This window comes from Vitis vinifera, chromosome 5 (genome assembly GCF_030704535.1).
Source record: "Vitis vinifera cultivar Pinot Noir 40024 chromosome 5, ASM3070453v1".
In the NCBI taxonomy this organism is placed as follows: domain Eukaryota; kingdom Viridiplantae; phylum Streptophyta; class Magnoliopsida; order Vitales; family Vitaceae; genus Vitis; species Vitis vinifera.
The window spans coordinates 6,887,561-6,907,254 of record NC_081809.1 but is presented as its reverse complement, the minus strand read 5'-3'; the positions used below and the strand labels follow the sequence as shown (position 1 = coordinate 6,907,254).

The window sequence follows — 19,694 nt, the reverse complement described above, 5'->3', positions numbered from 1 at the left end:
ATAAAGGCAACTATTATAGCTAAGGATATCACGCTTCAACAAATATAAGTGACATCAATGCTTACTACTTTGATATAGCAAACTTGGAATCAATATACACCATTTTGGACAGGCATTCATAAAAAAAGGCAATGATTTTCATCGAGAGATTCAACTCGAGGATTGTGTATTGAGCTGTGTTGAATGTGGATAGGTTTCTATTGGCAGATCGGAGGGTTGGTCGCGTCCATCAACTCCTCATGTGTTCGTAATGGACTCTTGGGTGAATGCAATATAAGGTTAGGGTATGCACATTTCTTAACAGCAATTTCTTTTAGGAGAGTTGGTAGCGCCTGAGGTCTTACAAGTGGTATCAAAGTTGAGGCAAGGGTTTGAACCCCAAGGGTGTCATTGGGAGGGTGATTGTTGGCAGATCGGAGAGTTGGTTGCGTCCATCGACTCCCCTTGTGTTTGCCGTGGGCGCTTGGGTGAATGCACTATAAGGTTAGGGTAGAGAGTTGGTAACGCACGAGGTCCTACAGTTTCAAATTTATGAAGAAGTAGAGAATGCAATAGAGTATAAAGGGTCATTCTAGATGCGTTATAATGACTATGCAAGGCAAATAGGGAGAAAGTCAAGGCCCTCTTATTAGATGATGAGTTGTCTTGCCTATATTGTAAGGTTGAAGAAATAAAAGGTGTTTTCCAAAGTTAAAAGTTCAAGAGCCAATGAATGTTGGAAGAACAAGAGGTTGCATTTTCCAATATCAAGGAGAAACAAACTGCTTTCTTCCAATGGTAGGCGAACCATATTTATAAAATAGAGAATTAATCCATTGTGGTTTAAGTTGATGTCGATAGAAGATAGACAACATTGACTTTAATGCTATTTTTCAAACCTCAAGGAACAATCATATAGGTAGGAACAATGTTGATGGCTTAAAGGTTGCACCAAATTCTTAACGGTTCTTATATTTCGATTTTTTTTTTAATATTCTTGTGAATAGTAAATGAATGCCATGATATTTTTTGTATAGTTTTTATGCTATTTCTTTCTCTTTCTACATTTTTTTTTTATTTTTTCTTTTAAAATTCTTTTAAGGAAGACTTCAATTCGAGGAAGCCTCTATTTCATGGTCATATGATGGAGTTTTCCAAGCTTAAACACCTTGGAGTGATTTAAAGCATAGGAAAATCTTGTTAAAGGAAGCCTTTAGTCTAGGGCTGTGAGACCGACCTTTCCAAACATTTATGCTTTAAGATAATAAAAACAACAATTTCTAGTTAGGAGAAGTCCTCAATATGGAGCTAAGGGTTAAACTTATTCAATTTTTTTTTCATTAAGATAATATAAGGTAAGAAAGGTTCAATTATGAGAACTCTTCAACCCAAAGGCATGTCTAGAACTAGTCCAAACCTTTATGCTTTAAGATAATGTGGGGCAAGGGGCTTCTAATTAGGGAAAACTTCCAATTTAAAGTACGAGTAGACTCATTCAAGCCCTCAAGCCTTAGGAGAATGTAAAGCAAAAGAGATTCTCACCTACAATCAACCTTAGTTATAGAGCTGTGAGGTAAGCCCTACCAAACCCTTGTGTTGTAAGATAATTTAAGGCAAGTGAGATTTAAACTAAGGAAAGCTTAAAGTGCAAAACCATAGGGTAGACCTATCCAAACCTTGTGCCTTGGGATAAAAGGGATTTATTTTGAGGAAGCCTTCAATCTAAAGTTATAAGGCACACTCATCTAAACGTTTATGCCATACATAATGTGAGGAAAAAAATATTTTAGTTTTCTCAAAAGAAAAAAACTTCATTATCTTAGAAAAATGGTTGTAGAGTTTTGTTTTGTCCTTTAGTGGAAAAATTTTCTCATCTTATAGGCATCCTAGGATTAGGGCATCTCTATACCCTAATACATCTATGTTGAGCATGTACTCTTAGTTCCTTAATTTCTAGTGAATTGATATGGATTTTCTTATTATGTAACTTCCCATTGTCTAAGATCTCACATGTTGTCAAAGATGGCCCAAGGAACCAAGTCACTTTATGGAAATCTTACCTTCACATTCTTATTGTAGTTTTTTGTTATTTCACTTTGGTAACCTATCTTCAAATGGATTTCATTTTTCTTCACTTTTCAAAGAGGTCAAGGAGACAAGATATGTTTTACTAATTAGCTTATCTTTTGGCTTTTAAAGTCATTTGAGTAGGGATTTCGATTTACATTAGTATCAAAAATTTCATGCTAATGGCTAGCATATAGGTTGTTTCTTGAATTGGTATATTTTAGGTGGTCTTTTAGACTAATAGGATAGTTGATAAATGTTAAACCTAATATTGTTAGATTTTTATAGTCTCTTTTTCAATTTATCCAACAGGGTTTTATTAGTGCCCTCCACTTGATCATTGTCATTAAGATACCAAGAAGTTGAATAGAGGTTTGGGATTTTTATATCTTTACAAAAAATTTAAAAGTTTTCAACATTGAATTGTAGTAACACTATTAGAGATTAGGGCTTTGGCATCTTAATATGATAAACTATATGTTTCTACAGAAACCTTTTAATATTTATAGTAGTCATCATTGGATATCTTTTTCACCTAAACAAACTTTTGAAGCAATTGATTATCACCAGAAGGTGGCTTTTTTGTACATATATCCACTTGTAATGGTCTTATGATGTCTAAGCCTCATACTTCCAAGGATTGTGTGCTACTTTATAATAGGAGTTCTCTCTTGGGACATAGATAAGGGAGGAAGGAACCTCTAGCATTTATTAAATTTTTTTAACATCCTTTTGTATTTGAGGTTAGTAGTATCCTTGAGTAAGCATGCGGTTTGCCAAGGTCCTCCTCCTTAGTATGACTTTTGCAAGTTCTTTTATGGATATTTTTTAGTATGTAGGTTACCCTTTTTGGGTTAAGACATTTCAAGTTTGGACCATCAAAAGATTTTTAATATATATTTCCTTTAATTATGGTAAAACAAATGGTTTTCTGCCTTAGTCTTTTTGCCTCTTGCTTGTATTTGGGTTTTCCCCAACTTATAGGAATATCATAATAGGGTTTTCCACAAATTTGAATGTTTTCTTTAGATGGCGGATCATGACATCTCATTATGGTAGCTCCTAGCTAGGACTTGACAGGGCTTCCATTAGTGTTATGAATCCCTTGGTGGCTTCCCAAGTTAAGGCATTGACCTCTTCATTTAATCCTCAAAAGTTTGAATTCATAATTACCTTTGTGGCATGGATGATTGCTATATGTTTTTCCAGTGCATGGGTCTTTAGCTTTAAGCAATCTTACATTAAGTATCAAGTCATAATTAACTTCAGTTTTATGCACCTCTATTCTTGCTCCTAAATGCATTCCAACAAGCAAGGTTTTCTATCTTGTTTCATTATTTATGTGGCTAGTTTAATTGAATGAATTAGTCTAACTTAATTATATTTTTTTACTACCAATACCTAACCAATAAGACTTGGACCATACTTGACATATTTTTCATTAAGGTTAGAAACTACATGGTGCTAGAAGAACACTAAAAAACCTAATGAAAACAACTTTGCAACAACCATCTACTTATGCAATCTTTAGTTAAAATAGAAAAATGTAACCCTTGCAAGGATCATCTAGTGTTTTTTTTTTTTTAGAAAGCATGTCTAGGTTTTTCTTTTGCTTAGTCAAATACATGTATTAGCATAAATAAAAATTTAAGCAATCAAAATCTCTCACATTGTTTGAGGGTAAGTAATGAAACTAAGTGAAAACAAAACATTATAGGTTGGACTAGAATAACTCGTAAGTCAAATCATTGTCTTCATACAAATATACAATTATTAGGAGTAAATGAGATGGTCAATGGTGTAAAAAATCCATGGATTTCTCCATTCCCAACCTTTGACTATTTAGGATCATGCTATTAGTCTGTGGCTCTCTAGATCTAATTGTAGTGGAAAAACATGGTAATAAAAACCATAAATAATATAGATCTAGAGATAATTGAGATCATATCTATGATTTGGATATCCCCATATCATTTCCAATTCAATGAAATTGTGTAAAGTGAATCATAAGCCTCACTAATCAAGCAATTCTCCTTCCAATCACTCTTTCTTATGGATCTACACACTAGAGAAAGGTGGTTTTATATTTAGAGGAGAGGGTTAGGGTTTCTATCTAGATTCTCGAAGTGAAGATCACAAAAACTAAAGCCCTAAACCTCTAAGAAGGTTTATATAAGTTTCCATATGGGCTTAAGTGATAAGTCCAACATGGGCGATCACTTAATTTAACCTACTTGAGTCCTAATTAATTAATTAGCTCTATTAGGTTATAATTAATTAATTAGCCTAGTCTAAAAAGATCATATATCTCATGATAAATAAATATCATCACAATAAAATTTGTTATTTTTGTATTGATGAAAGACAAAACTTAGAAAAATTTAAAAATTGATTTCTCATTTAACATGAACAATTTTATTTTGAAATTTAAAATTTTCTTTTCTTTAGCTTTTTTTAAAATATAATAATGTTTATATTCAAATAAGAATTGATAATTTTATAAAGTTTGATTTGAAATCTTTAATTTTTTTTTTCTCAACCTTATATTATATCATTGATATGACATAATTCGATATTAGTATAAAGATAGTTATTTTAATTAGAAGTATAGTATACCTTTTTAATCATCAATTGGTTTATAGATGAAATAGCAAAAAAAAGTACTTTTAGCTTGAAAAACCATGAGTTTGAATCACAAGAATTGCAAGTTAATATTATAATTATTAAAAAATTCCCAAATAATGAATCATTAAAGATACCTCTTTTATGATAAAAGCCTTAGTTCTAAAAAATATGTATTTGGTGACGAAATTGTATTTTTTTTTCCACAAAAAATATATCTTTTAGTGATGAAATGGCAGGATCTAGTGACAAAATTTTGTAATTTTCTATGATGATGTTTTGCACATAAAATGTGATTATGCAATGATAATTCCAATTTCATTACCAACTCTTAATTTTTCATGATGAAACAAAAGATTCATAGATTATGACTTTCAGTGATAGACTTATGTCTGCAAACCTCATGACGAAATTTTTTCATTACAATGCACTAATAGTAACAAATTATTGTTTATCTATGACGAATACTTTTGTGGCAAAAACTACTATTTGTTGTAATGTAAGGTAGTCATATATTCCTTATGGATTGGGTCATTGATGGTTAAGATAAGTATCAATAGGGATTCTCAAGATAGACATCATGATGTCTTATGTGTTTGAGGGAGTATGTCCTTTGTGTGATCCTAAGTACATATAATCATAAAATCTATCACACCATGATAATTTCTTTGATGAAATTTGAGATATGCTCTTAGTAAACTACAATATGTTAATTGATTAAATAATCAGAAGATCTTAGGCTCAAATATTATAGAGGTAATCTTAAAAGGTCTATAACATCTACCTATTTAGATCACAAACACTAGTTTATGAGGAGTCTACTTGTTGTAGATAATAGATCACAAACTAGAGAAATTTATTTAAATTGAATTTAATAAATTTTTATCTTGATGTAATGACATAAGATACTAAAGTACAATTGATTTTCTTTAAAAGAATATTGAGTCAACTTCAAAATTGGATGCTGAGAGAGCTAGTATTTTCCTATGGATTTCAGTGGTCACCACTTAAGCTCATATTTTTTTTGTTGACACAAAGGTTTTGAGGATTTATGGAAAATTAATCATATATGTGTATAAGAGCATTTTTTTTAAAAACCACAAGGTTGCATAGGGTTTTATGAATAATGAATTTTATTTTTTTAATTAGGCTAATTAATTAATTATGGTCTACTAGATTAGATTAAGTAACCTAAGTCCAAATTAGGTTAAGCCACTTAAGCCCATTGAAGAGTATGTATAAATCCCATGGGTTTTAGGGTGAGACTTTAACTTTTCAGACTATTAGTCTTCTAGATACTTAGCCTCCTCTCTCCCTCATCTCAAGATATATAGCTACTCTACATGTGTGCCAAAGACCAAAGGAGTCATTGGATGGAAGATCACCAGGTTTTAAGATCTTTTGTATGAAAGGATTTGGGTTTTGGAAACAATCAAACTCTAAGTATGATTTCCAACAAACCCTATGAAACCAAAATTTTTATTTTTGTTACTTTGTTATGCTTAGAATCTTAGATGCAAGCATGTCAAAGTCTAAACGGATATCAAATCCCCAACAACAATCCATGTTCCTTGTGAAGCTTCTCCAAGTTTACATTCCCCTGTGTTAGCTGCTTACTTTCTTTGAACAACTCCTCCATTTGCCAATTATCCATCATCATTCCTTACTCAAATGTCACTATATGGCAACCAATCGATCTTACTAGGAGCTTATTAGTGGAATGTCCACTTCCACTCCCTTGTTAATTTAAGTTCGCACCATCTTTTTACCTTAGGTTTTTCTTAGGTTCCTACAAACGGCACTTTCTTGTTGGAAGCTTTATCTATACCTCTAGATATCCAACCCAACATCCACAATAGTAGACAATTGTCAAGTCCTAATGGCTGAAGGTCAAAGCATATTTGATGCTAAGTAAAGTAAATGATTGTGTTTTTGGAGAATAGTATGTCAGAAAATCAAGTATATAAAATCTTTTATTTCTAGTATGAAGAACCAAAATAAATCCACAAAACTTACCTTCTATGACAAAGATAACCATAAATAAAGTATTTATGAAATTATGTCATTTTAACCAGGCTTTTTTTGCCTTACAACCTTAGGTTCAATGAAGAGATGAACTAAAAACCCTGTCAAATGACCTTATCCATCAAGAGTCACAAATTAATGCTTCATCCTAGATTTTATAGGAATCCACCTCTTCCACTCTCATGTAATTTTCATTATATATGAAGATTTAATGTGGGTATATGATTTTAGCCATTATACCTTATATATTGCTAGATCCATAACTATAGTCATGATACCTTATATTTTCTATATACATTATAATCTTCCCATATATATATATGTAATATTAAAAAGTAAATACATTAGATTTAGGGCTTTGGTCATGAACCCTTGAAATATAGGAGATATAATTTCATGAAGGTGGTGTTTGTTTTTTTGGCTTTTTGCTGAAAATAATTTGTTTTAAGAATTTAGATTATTTGTTTTTTTACTTTTTAATGACTTATTATAAACTTTTTACTGAACATAAAAAATCAAAATATTTAGCTTTTTCTAAATATAAAAAATAACATATTGATTTTTCTTTACTTTTTAATATTTAATAGAAATAAAATATTATAAAAACAAACAACCTAATATTTAATATTATTAAGCATTAAGGTTCTATTTAAAATTAAGTAAAAAAACAAATACTACTGTAGTCATAAAAGCTAAAACAATTTTCGGTCATAGTGTACTTAGTAGCAAAACCATAGAGTTGGTACTTGGTAAGTGTATGTTGGCTTTAGATTCCAAACCAATGCAGATTTGTCATCATGGCTTCCCACAATTGTGCTTTTATAGTTCCATATAATAGTTATACATGGGTATGCCTTGTGAAATTACGATATTTTGACTTATGATACTCCTTGCTCAAATTAAAAAGAGTGTCTCTTGCATCCAATCCTAGATAACATTTTCGCCTTGACATAAGGTCTTCAAATTTATATGGTTGGTGGGTCAAACTATTTCTTGAAACACATCCAATTAATATCCATAATAATAGTATATAAAATCTCCATAATTGTCTTCATGTATTAATATTAGGGATGAGAGTTGGGTAGGTTCTAAACGAGTCAACTTTATCTATATTTCCTTCAATTTTTTTTAAAAATAAACATGATATGTCCCACGTTTTTCATGTATTAATATAAGGGATGAGAATTGGATGATCCGTAACAAGTCAACTTTATTTATATTTCCTCTAATTTACTTATAGTTATATCTTTGTCAAAATAAATAAATAAATAAACATGATAGGCGTGATGAATCTAATATAAGAAATACTTTTACCAGCCTTGTCTCACCCCATTAAAATTTTTAAAATTTTAAAACTTTTAATTATATTAAAAATAAATATAATTTGTAAATAAATATTATAAATTTGTATAATTTTTATGATTTTTTTTTTGCTTTATATATGTTAAAAAGAGGTGACAAAAAATTAGTTTAAATATTTCTTTTTTATCTTATATCATATATAATTGGGGCAAAACGGGACGATGTCATTCTCAAACCCATTCAACTTTACTCCAAACTCATTTTATTAAGGATGAAGTAGAGCAGATACCTTAAAAAACTCGTCTTATTACCATTTCTAATTAATATATAAATGGATAAGTGAAATTACCTATTCAACCTTCACCTCCAACAAACACCATTCCTCTAATTTAAGTTAGTGATGGAGTCCACCGTTATAATCTAGATAGGAGCTAAACATTTTATTGTTAGTATCGAGAAAATTCTAAGATACCAAATTGGTAAATATTAAATTTGTAATCTCATCAAAAATACAAATGTATAAATATATGGGAATAGGGTAGAAATAAATATAATAAAAATAAAGATATACACAATCAAGGTATAAAATAATAAAATCTAAATCATACATAAAATAATAAGGCATGTTTGATTAAAAGGGTTAAAATACTTACAAAATTGGAAAATAAATTCCTTCTTCCTTCTTTAGAAAAATGATCTATTTTGGACATTTTTATCCCTCTTTTTTGTTTCCTTGCCATTTTTATTACTTAGCTCTCTCATTCTCTTAGTTTATGTTGTCTCCCTCTTTTTCAATAAAGTCTAAGCCCTATAAAAAGATGAATAAATAAAGAAAGATAAAAGGGATAAAAATGAAAGGGAGGTCATTTTTACAATTTTATAGCGGAAATACCAAATTACCCACGTAATAAGACAAAATTTTACACAGACTAAATGAGATTTACGGTTTTTTTTTTCAACGTATACTCGGCTGATCTCAAAAGGAGACTTTGGTTTTGTCTCAAAAGAACGCGACAATTCACGATGACCTGGAGAGAAAATAAATTAGAAAGAAAAACTAACCTGCTTTTGGAGCACGCAATAACCGTGAACCCTTTCCTCATCTCACACTTGTGTTTTGCTTCCGCCATTATTTTACCCGGTTTCGCTAGATGATTGGTTGAAAATCCTGCTGCCGGGTGCACCTGATCCATTATCCGACCAAGGGAATATCAACCCTCAATCCAAACACCATCTCGTCACGCTCACCTTTCAACGCGTGTATTCCACCTCCAATGCCACAGTAATATTTCGAACAATACTAATTATTTTTATTGATATTTCAGATATCACAAATAGTTCTCAATTTATTTTCAAGCAAAATATAATGATAATAAATAATAATTTTAAAAACCTCCATGTGGAAATGTAACTGACGAGCCGTTGATTCGCGTGGGGGAAATTTTATCTTAAGAAATAAAATATATATGAGCGGTAAAAAATTAGCCACGTCGTATTTCCGTACACAGAAGGCAAACAGGCCAACACCACCACCCACCACTACTGTTCCTTTTCTCTCTCTTTTTTCTTTCTTTCTTTCTCTCTCTAGAGGCCTTCCTCTCACTTCAGGCACCGAGCCTCCTGGATCTATCGGCCGGTCCATGTAGATCGATTGCTTGAAAGAAAAAAATTACCCCTTATTTTCTAGGGCTTTTTCTCTGGGAATCCAACTAGGAGAAAAAATGGAGGACATCTTCTTTGATTTCATGGACTTCATGAAGAAGCCATCAGTCATCGAAACGCTCCTTGACATTTTGCTGTGCGCAGTACCGATTTGGGTGGCGGTGATGATCGGTCTGGTCATTGGGTGGTCATGGAGGCCGCGGTGGACTGGCCTGGTCTACCTTGGCCTCCGGAGCAAGTTTCGCTTCCTCTGGACGGCACCGCCTGGGTTCGGGGCTCGCCGCCTCTGGTTGGCTTTCACAGCGCTCTCCGCTTTCTCGGTTGGTAGGACGATTTGGTCCAATTTTAAAGTGAGGAGGAAAGGGCCGACTGCTGCGGCGGCTTCGAGTTCGCCGGCGGGGACGGCGCGATCGGTGGAGGGAAATGGAGGCGATGTTAGGTGAGTTTTTTTTTTTTTTCTGAATTTTTTATTCTCTATCTGCTTGCTCCGTTTGTTAGTGAGAAAATGTAGGAAGGGGAAGGAAATTGAAATTCATAAATGGTATGTATATATATATATATACATTTTTTTTTTATATATAGGTAATTTTTTTGTCCCCACTGCGACTTGAACCTGGAACCTCCCACAAACCCTCCTCAACCCTTTACCACTTGAGCCAGGCCTCAAGGGCCATAAATGGTAGATTCTTCATTGCTTGTGACGTAGGAAAATAAAAGCAGAAATCGTGTAAGGTGGGATTTTCAGTTTTTTTTTGTTTCTTTTGCATGATAAAAACACCAGAAAACGTGAGAATTCAGTTTTTTTTTTGTCTCTTGGCATCTAAAGAGAGTTTGGGGTCTGCTATTAAAGTCGTTTGGTCACTGTAGGTAAATTCACACCATTTGATCTCAAAATTATTCCTTCTGAGTTTCATAATTTAATGCATTGATCTTTTTACTTTTTTAATTCATAATTATCTGTCAATTAATAGTATTTTCTCAATCTATTGAATGTATTTAGAATATTTTTAACAATAATATGTGATTGTTTCAAAATGAAAAGCCGAATGATTCAAGCCAAAGTAACATTGGATGGCTCTTGCGTTTGTTACAGCTCAATAGTCGCAATAGAAATATTGATACCATCTTCAGATAAATTTGATTGCTAAACATCACAAAGCATGCCTACAAAGATTTCCTAGAAGCCTTAGTTATAATCCAAACTATCATAAAAATCTTACGCAAAATTGCGAAATTCTTTAGTAAAAATATTAATAAAAATCTTACGGCATGGTCTAGCCTCCACAGGATGCTGTAAGGAGAGCTGAAACAAGAGTAGCATTTTTCCTTTTGTCTTGTTATAGTGGACCACCAGAAAGCCTGTTAGATTGCTGAAACATTTGCTTTTGATAGGAATCATAAACAACAATTGGGTAGATATACTTTGGGCATATGAAATAAGAGAAAGATTTTATAGTCTTGTGTAGTTCTTGCTGAATTATGTGATTGGCTACAAGACAGAATAGATAGTCAAGCATCCAAGTTCGCAAGAAGAGCTAAGCAGGTGAGAGGTTAGAGAGGGTTTGGAGGGTATAAGTGCCCATCTCAAGAACGTCTAATGGAGATGCCATGGAAATTTTTGAATAATTCTGAGGGTGATCTTAAGAAGAAAGTTTCTAACTTCTTGTATTATGAATTATTGGGCCTTTATATATTTTTCAATCTTACCTATGCTACAAGCCTATGAACCAATAGGTTGACTATACCATTGCAGCCAGTTTGGCTTTTCAACATGAAATTCGATGAAGACAACATCTATGCCATGGATATTAGTGGCTCCTTTCCTTTTCAGTCCAACCAAAGGCTTGCCACTGTTTGGGTTGTTTACACCTTGAAAAATCTCCAACTTTAGATGCTAAACCAGGAGGCTTGTGGATGTTCAAGCCAATCATGGAGGTGCATCAAGTTCATGTTGAGTTCTCTACCTTGGCTTACGACTTGGATAGGGGTGAAGCATCTTGGTATTGTACAACTAAGCATCCTCAAGGGAAGCAAGTAAAGGTAACCTCTTGACATGATCGAAACATCTTCAATTGACATGATTAAAACATCTTTAGATGAGTTTGATCTTGACTTGAATGAAACTTCTTCAATTGACTACCCTCTTTGAGGAATGCAGTGATGTTGAGAGTAAAGGTACCCTTTTGACCTTCTTCAAGAGTTGATATAGGTGACTAACTAACTACCTTTCAAAGGTTCTTTTTGATGAGTTGAGTGGATGGTTATTGCTGTTGACCTCCTTGGAAAGGATGTTGATGTAGCTGAGCACTTTCTTGGAGGAGTGTGGAGAGGAAGTCATTAAAAGTGGCTTTCCATGTTGGTAGGTGTTGGTGCCAATTAGAGCTTACAAGTGAAAGTGAAAAAGTGAGCCTCCTGCGTAGGCTTATAACCCTATGTTACAACATCCTGTATCTAAACTGACATTTAACATTGTAACCAACAAAAGCCAGAAAACCAAATAGTTGGGGAGTACAGAAGTTACAATTGAATCACATACTATTCAAAAGTTAAAATCCTTTGTGTGATTTATGTAACAAATTGGTCAAAGAGAAAACCTTATCAATAGCCAAAATGAGGAAAGGAAGGAAAAAAAGCTTGTAATTATTTTTAACATTGGTGCTTATTTTTATGCTATGGATCGCATATTATTGGAAAATTAAAATCCTTTGTCAGATTTGTGTTTGACATCTGTTGGTCAAGGGAAAACCTTATCAGTAGCTAAAATCAGGAAATGAAGGAAAAAAAGCTAGTGATTATTTTTAACGTAGGTGCTTGTTTTTGATGTGATGGTTTTAGAAGGATAATTATTTTTTTATTTTTTTATTTTTTTTTGTTGTTGTTCTTTCTTTTTTTCTCTAGGAGGATAATTAAATTTGGCTTATAAAGCTGTGCCCTTAATTTGAAGGTCTTTTGCACTTGACTTCTTGTTGATGTTGTAACATGCTGATACCCAATATGACCTTCGACATTATACTGATTTTGTCACCTGATGCATCACTAAAAGTATCATATATGCATGGACCAAGATTATATGTTTTCACGGTCATTTAAAACCATTTATGGAAGGATTGACATAAGTAATTGCTTCTTGCCATGTCATGCCTTCTAAGCCAAGTTGCAAGAAGCAGTAGGATTTCTTTTCCTTCTGACTTAATAAGCAATTGAAATTTAAATTCTCTTTTAAATGACTTTGGGTCTCAAACAACAAGCCATAATTCTATATAAACATGGGTGAATAGGTTACAATCACTTACTCTAGATTTTATGCTGGTCAATATACATACCAGAATACTTAATTGTAAGTACATCTGTAGAATAGTCCTATATACTTATCCTCTTGAATTGTTAGTTTGAGTTCTCAGGGATGCTGTAAAAACATTTACTGCAATTGTATTGATCACAACTGCTGGATCAGTGGAGTTCTCTCATTCATGGATGAATTAATTTGTGTTACCTCCACTTTTCTGCAGTCTTGATACTAGACCTGCAGAAATAGAGCAGGATATTGTCACAGAAAATGACTTGGATCACCTTTTGCATGTTCTCGAAAGGAAGGATGGAGAAATGGCATGGCAAGGTATGATGGAACGGTCAACCCCAAATATGTCATACCAAGCTTGGCGCCATGAGCCCGAGGTAGGTTCTTACTTTGTCTTTGACAAACATGTAAATGCTAGCTTTAACATGCGGACAATGTGTTAGGGCAAATTATTAGCTTGTACAGTATAATTTATTGATGAATATTCTTACCAATGAGGGATGCTTGATTTGTATGGTATTTGCATTGTATATTCAGCTTTATTGGTTTCAATTGAACCCAGGGATGAGAAATTTTGGCAGGTTTGGCCAAGGTCCGAATAGTCTAAATCAACTATTTGTGAAATGAGCTGGCTTCTAAAGGGTTCATTTGGCCTGGGCTTTATTTTGAGCTAGAGAGGGAGTTCAAACTTGTGTTTGGGCCAAAATAAAGCCCAGGCCAAGGGACATCCAACATTTGTATGAGCCTATTGGAATTTTGGATCAAGCCTCTCAGATTTTGCTGCTACACTAATTACCATAAACATATTTTATTGGCTTCTCTCCCATATTCTAATACTGTGTAAGACCACCAGCCTGAGCTGTTTGGGATTGATTGGGTTCTATCTATATTGTTATAAACCTATGAGCTAGAAATGTTGTTTTAATTTCTGAACAACCAATAGGTGGGGAAAAAGATCTACATGATCATTGTTTTCTCCACTTTTAAATGCTATTGAACCCTTGTCTATGCTTTTGTCATATTCTGTATTATATGCCATCCTCATATGCCCATTAAAATTTTATAAAAACACTATTTGCAAGTGTGGAAAAGAATGATTTTTTATTCATGAATTTTGGAAAAATGATGGAGTATTTATAGTATACGATTCTAGAAAATTAGGAAACTAAATTACTCAAATAAGGGAGTTGAGTAATTCCTAGAAATCCTCTATAGTCTACCCTATAAATCAGAAAAATGAAACCGGAATGCATACTGTCGTGTAAGCGAAAGCTTTAATGCAAACAATGTTAGTTCAAAAATACAAAGATAAAACAATCAACACAAAGATATACGAGGTTTCAGCGTGGTTTGGTTAGCCATGCATACATCCATAGATGGAAGATAATCATTTCACTATACCATAGAGAATATTACAAAGGATATATATCAGAAACAACTATTGGATTCTTGAAACATCCCATATTTCCGCATTCTTTATATTTACATCTTGAACCACAAGCCCCTTGCTCCACTAGGTGTCTTTCATTCTTCGTTACATTTTTATCCACCCCGTACAGTCTTTACAATCCCATCCTCATCTCATAACCTTTTCTTCTCATGACCTAGAATATTTGTAGAGATATTCCTAAGAATTTTCCTTATTTTATAAGGAAATCTAATATTACAATGACATATGAATATATGAAATATTTCATATGATATTCTTCACAAAAAAGGAATCTATACTTATTAGGAATTTGAGACATTTTCCAACAATCTCCATCCTAGATCGCATTCCATTTAGTCAATATTTCATCTCTCCATAATACACGTTTTTTTTCTTTATGTGGGTTAGGGTGTATATAGGCGATGGGTATGCGCATATGGTTGATTTCATATATTGGTTGGGGCTTGGATGAGGGTGGGAGTATTTTTTTTTTATGTTTCCTCTTTCCTAATTTTTGACCTAGTGCACTTTGTATACGTCCTGTGTACTCTTCTATGCTTTTAGCACTTTTAGAGTCGCTCTACTCTACTCTGGAGCCTGGTGGTTTTGCTCTGTACCCTTATGTTGGTATTTAGAGAGCGGGTGTGCCTCCTAAGGTAGCTTTTTTCGCTTGGGAAGCTTCCTGGGGCAAAATCTTAACTTTGGACCAACTCCAGAGGAGGGGTTATTCTTTGGCAAATAGGTGTTTTCTTTGTCTTGCTGAAGCAGAAACAATGGACCATCTTTTACTCCATTGTGTTATGACAAGGGCATTGTGGAATCTTCTTTTTTCTCTCTTTGGTGTGGAGTGGGTTCTCTCTGGTACAGTTAAGGAAACTCTCATTGGGTGACATGAAGCGTTTGTGGGGAAAATCCATAAAAAAGCGTGGCAAATGGCCCCCTTATGTATATTGTGGTCAGTCTGGAAAGAAAGAAATTTGTTGGCTTTTGAGAATGACGTGTTGTCAGTCCAAAGGTTGAAACATTCTTTTATATGTAATCTGTGGTCATGGGTTAGGGTGTTTATAGTTTTGAGCCCTCGGTCTCTTGTTAGCTTTTTTGAGTAGCTATGCTTTAGTTATAGGTAGGGGTTTCGTCCTGCTACCTTGGTTTAGAGTCGGTGGGCTACTTTTGTATACTCCCTGTATACCTAGAGGGCACTAATTTGGTGTCTCCTCTTTCTTTTTAATATACTTGCTCTTTACTTATCAAATATATATATATATATATATAAAATTACACATTTTTTTGTATCATACCCCGACGAGAGAACAATCGACCTTACCTTCGACTAAAACTTAGTTTGTCATATTATTGTGTGCTTTATTCCTTTTTGCTATTTCGGAAATCTTCATCTTGAGCTCTGATACCAGTTTGTTGTGTCGTGGAAGCTTTAATGCAAACATTGTTAGTTTAAGAACACAATCAGAAATTTTCATCTTGAGCTTTGATACCAGTTTGTTGTGTCACGAAAGCTTTAATGCAAACAATGTTAGTTTAAGAACACAAAGATAAAACAATCAACACAAATATATATGAGGTTTTAACGTGATTCAGCTAACCATGGTTACATTCACAGATGAGAGAGAATCATTTCTCTATACCATAGAGAATAATACAAAGGACATAAACCAGATACAACTATTGGATTACCGAAACATCCAATGTTTCCCCACTCTTTATATCTATACCCTGAACCACAAACCCCCTCTTATTCTTCCTCACATCTCTATCCATCACAAAAAGTCTTTACGATCCCATTTTCATCTCATAACTTTTTTCCCTTCATAACCTAGAATATTTATAGGGATATCCCTAAGAACTTTCCTTATTCTATAAGGAAATCTGATATTACAATGACATGAATATAGAAAATATTCCATACAATATTCTTCACACAAAAAGTATCTATACTTGATACATTTTCCAACACATACAATTATACAATCTGGGAAATTAGGGAATTAATTCCATACAGTTATACAATCTTGGAAATCAGGTGATTAATTCCCTGGTATTTTCAATCAGATTGTCAATATCACCAATCCACTGAATCAATCCATCATATCTTCCTGAAGTTGACATTTAATCTGTTTATTTAATGCTACTTAACTGAACATGATCTTTCTCTCTCTCTCTCTCTCTCTCTCTCTCTCTCTCTCTATATATATATATATATATATATATATATATATATATGAAGTTAAGTTAATATTGTTCTATCCTATTCTCTTTTGTATTATACCATATGATAATAGTTTCTTTTATAGCATATGATATTATCAAGTTTCTCCAAGTTATGCCAATTCTTCTTCTCAGGGCAAAAGAAAAAATGTTGTAACAACTCTCCCAATCTCTGTATTTACCAGCTCTCACTTTTGCTGTTCAAATTCCTAAATTGCATCATAGATAAATGATTTGTTTTAAGAGTATGATTCTATCTATCAACACAAGTTATATTACTAATTATTCTCCATCTTGGTTTGTATTATAGTGTATGATGTCATGAATTTTCTCCAAGTCATTCTAACTCTTCCATATCTCTCCCTCCAATCTCTGTATTTACCAAATCTCAAATTTTCTGTCCAAGTTCGTACATTGCATCATAGGTGAATGACCTGTTATAAGATGTTCTCATGGGATGGGCCTATACATTCTAAACTTTGGATATCATTCAAGACTATTTTGTATTGGAAACTGCAAGCCACCATGGTTTCTTGAAATTTCTGGTGCTTGGTTTAGACATGGATTTATGCATTCAGGCTACATGGTTGCCTAGCAACATGTTTCTTCATTTCTTAATGTGGATACTAGTCTATTTTATTAGGTCAATACGTATTACTATGTGTTATCTATGTATATTTGTGTGTGTGTGTGTGTGTGTGTATTGTGCATAATTTTCAATTCTCATTGTAGACTGAAGATAAAATTCATTAGTAACCGATAATGGTGTTTCTTTATCAGAATGGCCCCACTGTGTATCGTAGCAGAACTGTATTTGAGGATGCAACTCCCGAGGTGGTTAGAGATTTCTTCTGGGATGATGAGTTTAGACCTAAATGGGACCCTATGCTTGCTTATTTTAAAATCTTGGAGGAATTCCCTCATACAGCGACAATGATTGTCCACTGGATAAAAAAGGTTTGTTGAACGTAAAATTTGAACACATGTACTAGTGATGTATTGACTTAATACTTGTTCCCACAATTTTGAGTTGATATCTCAACTCTCTGTTTATTCTGTTTGCAGTTCCCTTTCTTCTGCAGTGATAGAGAATATATCATTGGTCGAAGAATTTGGGAGGCTGGGAAGACATATTATTGTGTGACAAAGGTATGGGTTAGACATTATTTACCCTGGGCTCATAATAGCTTCTCAGGCTCTGTTAACTTTTTTTTGCGTCTTATCCTACTTTTACAAAGTGGCTTCTATAGCAGTTAGAAAGGTCTATTGACTCACTACAGGTAAGAAAGTAAGAATGGGTACTCAAATAACTGGCAGATCAAAATTTCTCTGGCTTGAAAGCCCCCAGGGTATTATTGTTCAATAAATAAAAGAATATAAATTTTTAACTTTGTTTTATACTCTAAGCATGTTGAACCGTATCAGACCTGATCTTGATTTATGTCTAACTTGAAACTGAAAAAAATCAAATGTATGAAGTCAAGCTTGCCTGGTTTCAATTTGAATCTTTTTTTTTTTATTTTTGGTCTTATCATATTTTTTCAATCAAGCTTAAGGGTGAAATAATTTAAGCTTCGAGGATCAAAGAACTCTATGTTCATGCATTAGTTGTTCCTGTGTGTTGGAGCTGCATTGATATTTACTTCTGATCACCTGTGATCAGCCTCCAATAAGTCTTTATGATTGTTGACACTAAGGGTTCATTTGATTACCTACTAACTGATACGTGTAGTCTAAAATGCATTAGCACAAACATGTCATTGCATTGTCTTTGCTGTCCAGCTCACTTGAGCCTAGCTAAAGGCATCTGAACTCCACAAGCACACCAAAAATGAATAAATAACTAAAATAAAGAAAATAAGGTAAAATAAAATAGAATAAATCTTGAAATGATTTCTTCCTTGTAGCTTGTTCTTGTATGAGCATGGGTTAAACCTTCCTTCCAATTTCTTCTCTGCTCGACTAAGAAATAAAAAAACGCTACCAATATTACTCATAAGCAGAGGTTTTAAGATGGAAAAGACACTTAAGAGTATCAAGAACTTAAGTTTGGTTATCTGCTGCTTTTTATCATGCCTGCCCTATTCCATCTTGTACAACATTAGTTTTTAGAATTAGCTATATTTTCTACTAATCTCTGTTTTCTTTTTAACCCATTGTTAATTCAAAGTATAATCTGCTGCTATTTTGTTATTTTATTTATATCTGTAATGAATTTACACAAAGATAATACATATGTCAAGCATAGGAATATAAATCGGTAGTTAATGGTGTAACCTGTAATATTGCAGGGGGTGCCATATCCAGGGTTGCCCAAGCGTGACAAACCACGGCGTGTGGAGCTCTATTTCTCAAGCTGGATCATCAGGGCTGGTGAGTAATGCCAGTTAACCTTCTAATTTTACTTCATTTTTTCCTTTTGAGTGTGTGCGCAATTTGGTAGTGGACATTAATTAACGGAATTTCTTGGTTATCAAATGAATGTAGTGGAATCCAGTAAAGGAGAAGGAATGTCTGCATGCGAGGTGAGCCTTGTACACTATGAAGACATGGGGATCCCCAAGGATGTAGCAAAGCTGGGTGTCCGCCATGGGATGTGGGGAACAGTCAAGAAACTGCATTCAGGTATGAGAGCATATCAAAATGCAAGGAAAACAGAGGCACCCTTGTCCAGAAGTGCACTGATGGCAAGAATCACCACAAAAATTTCTTTTGATGAAACTAGTGATTCCTTAGAGCCCGCTTCTGGTGAAGAAGAAAAAGGTCAAGTGGTGGATATCCAAAGAAAGAAAGATAAGGGCATTGATTGGAAATGGATAGTTATCGGTGGAACTGTAGCTCTGGTCTGTGGACTTCATACGGGTACAATTGGGAAAGCCTTATTAATTGGTGCAGGGCAAAGGTTTAGGCGGAGGTGAGACTCATTTAACACACACTCGTCCTAGTTCTATCCACAACATTTATTCGGATCCCCTAGCAAACCTAAGCCTCATTTATCAATGCATCAATTGTTATCATTCAAGATTGATTGTATTTTAATTTTTTTTTTTTATCAGTTTTGAGTGAATTTAGTCTCTTTTTCTTGAA

General features: G+C 33.6%; 1 protein-coding gene across 1 annotated transcript; it reads left to right on the top strand.

The window, feature by feature from the left end:
• The first annotated feature begins 8,946 nt into the window (after positions 1 to 8,946).
• Positions 8,947 to 19,694, top strand: LOC100263172 (uncharacterized). Its single transcript, XM_010651704.3, has 6 exons — positions 8,947 to 10,096; positions 13,167 to 13,332; positions 17,388 to 17,564; positions 17,673 to 17,756; positions 18,899 to 18,980; positions 19,095 to 19,694. The coding sequence occupies exons 1-6, from the start codon at positions 9,717 to 9,719 to the stop codon at positions 19,523 to 19,525; spliced, it is 1,320 nt and encodes a 439-aa protein (XP_010650006.1). The 5' UTR covers positions 8,947 to 9,716; the 3' UTR covers positions 19,526 to 19,694.

Excerpts from the sequence above, each read along its gene's own strand:
- LOC100263172 (XM_010651704.3), top strand. The coding sequence starts at position 9,717 with ATGGAGGACATCTTCTTTGATTTCATGGACTTCATGAAGAAGCCATCA. Across the intron at positions 10,097-13,166 it reads GGAAATGGAGGCGATGTTAG|TCTTGATACTAGACCTGCAG; the intron begins GTGAGTTTTTTT and ends ACTTTTCTGCAG. Across the intron at positions 17,757-18,898 it reads CATATTATTGTGTGACAAAG|GGGGTGCCATATCCAGGGTT; the intron begins GTATGGGTTAGA and ends GTAATATTGCAG.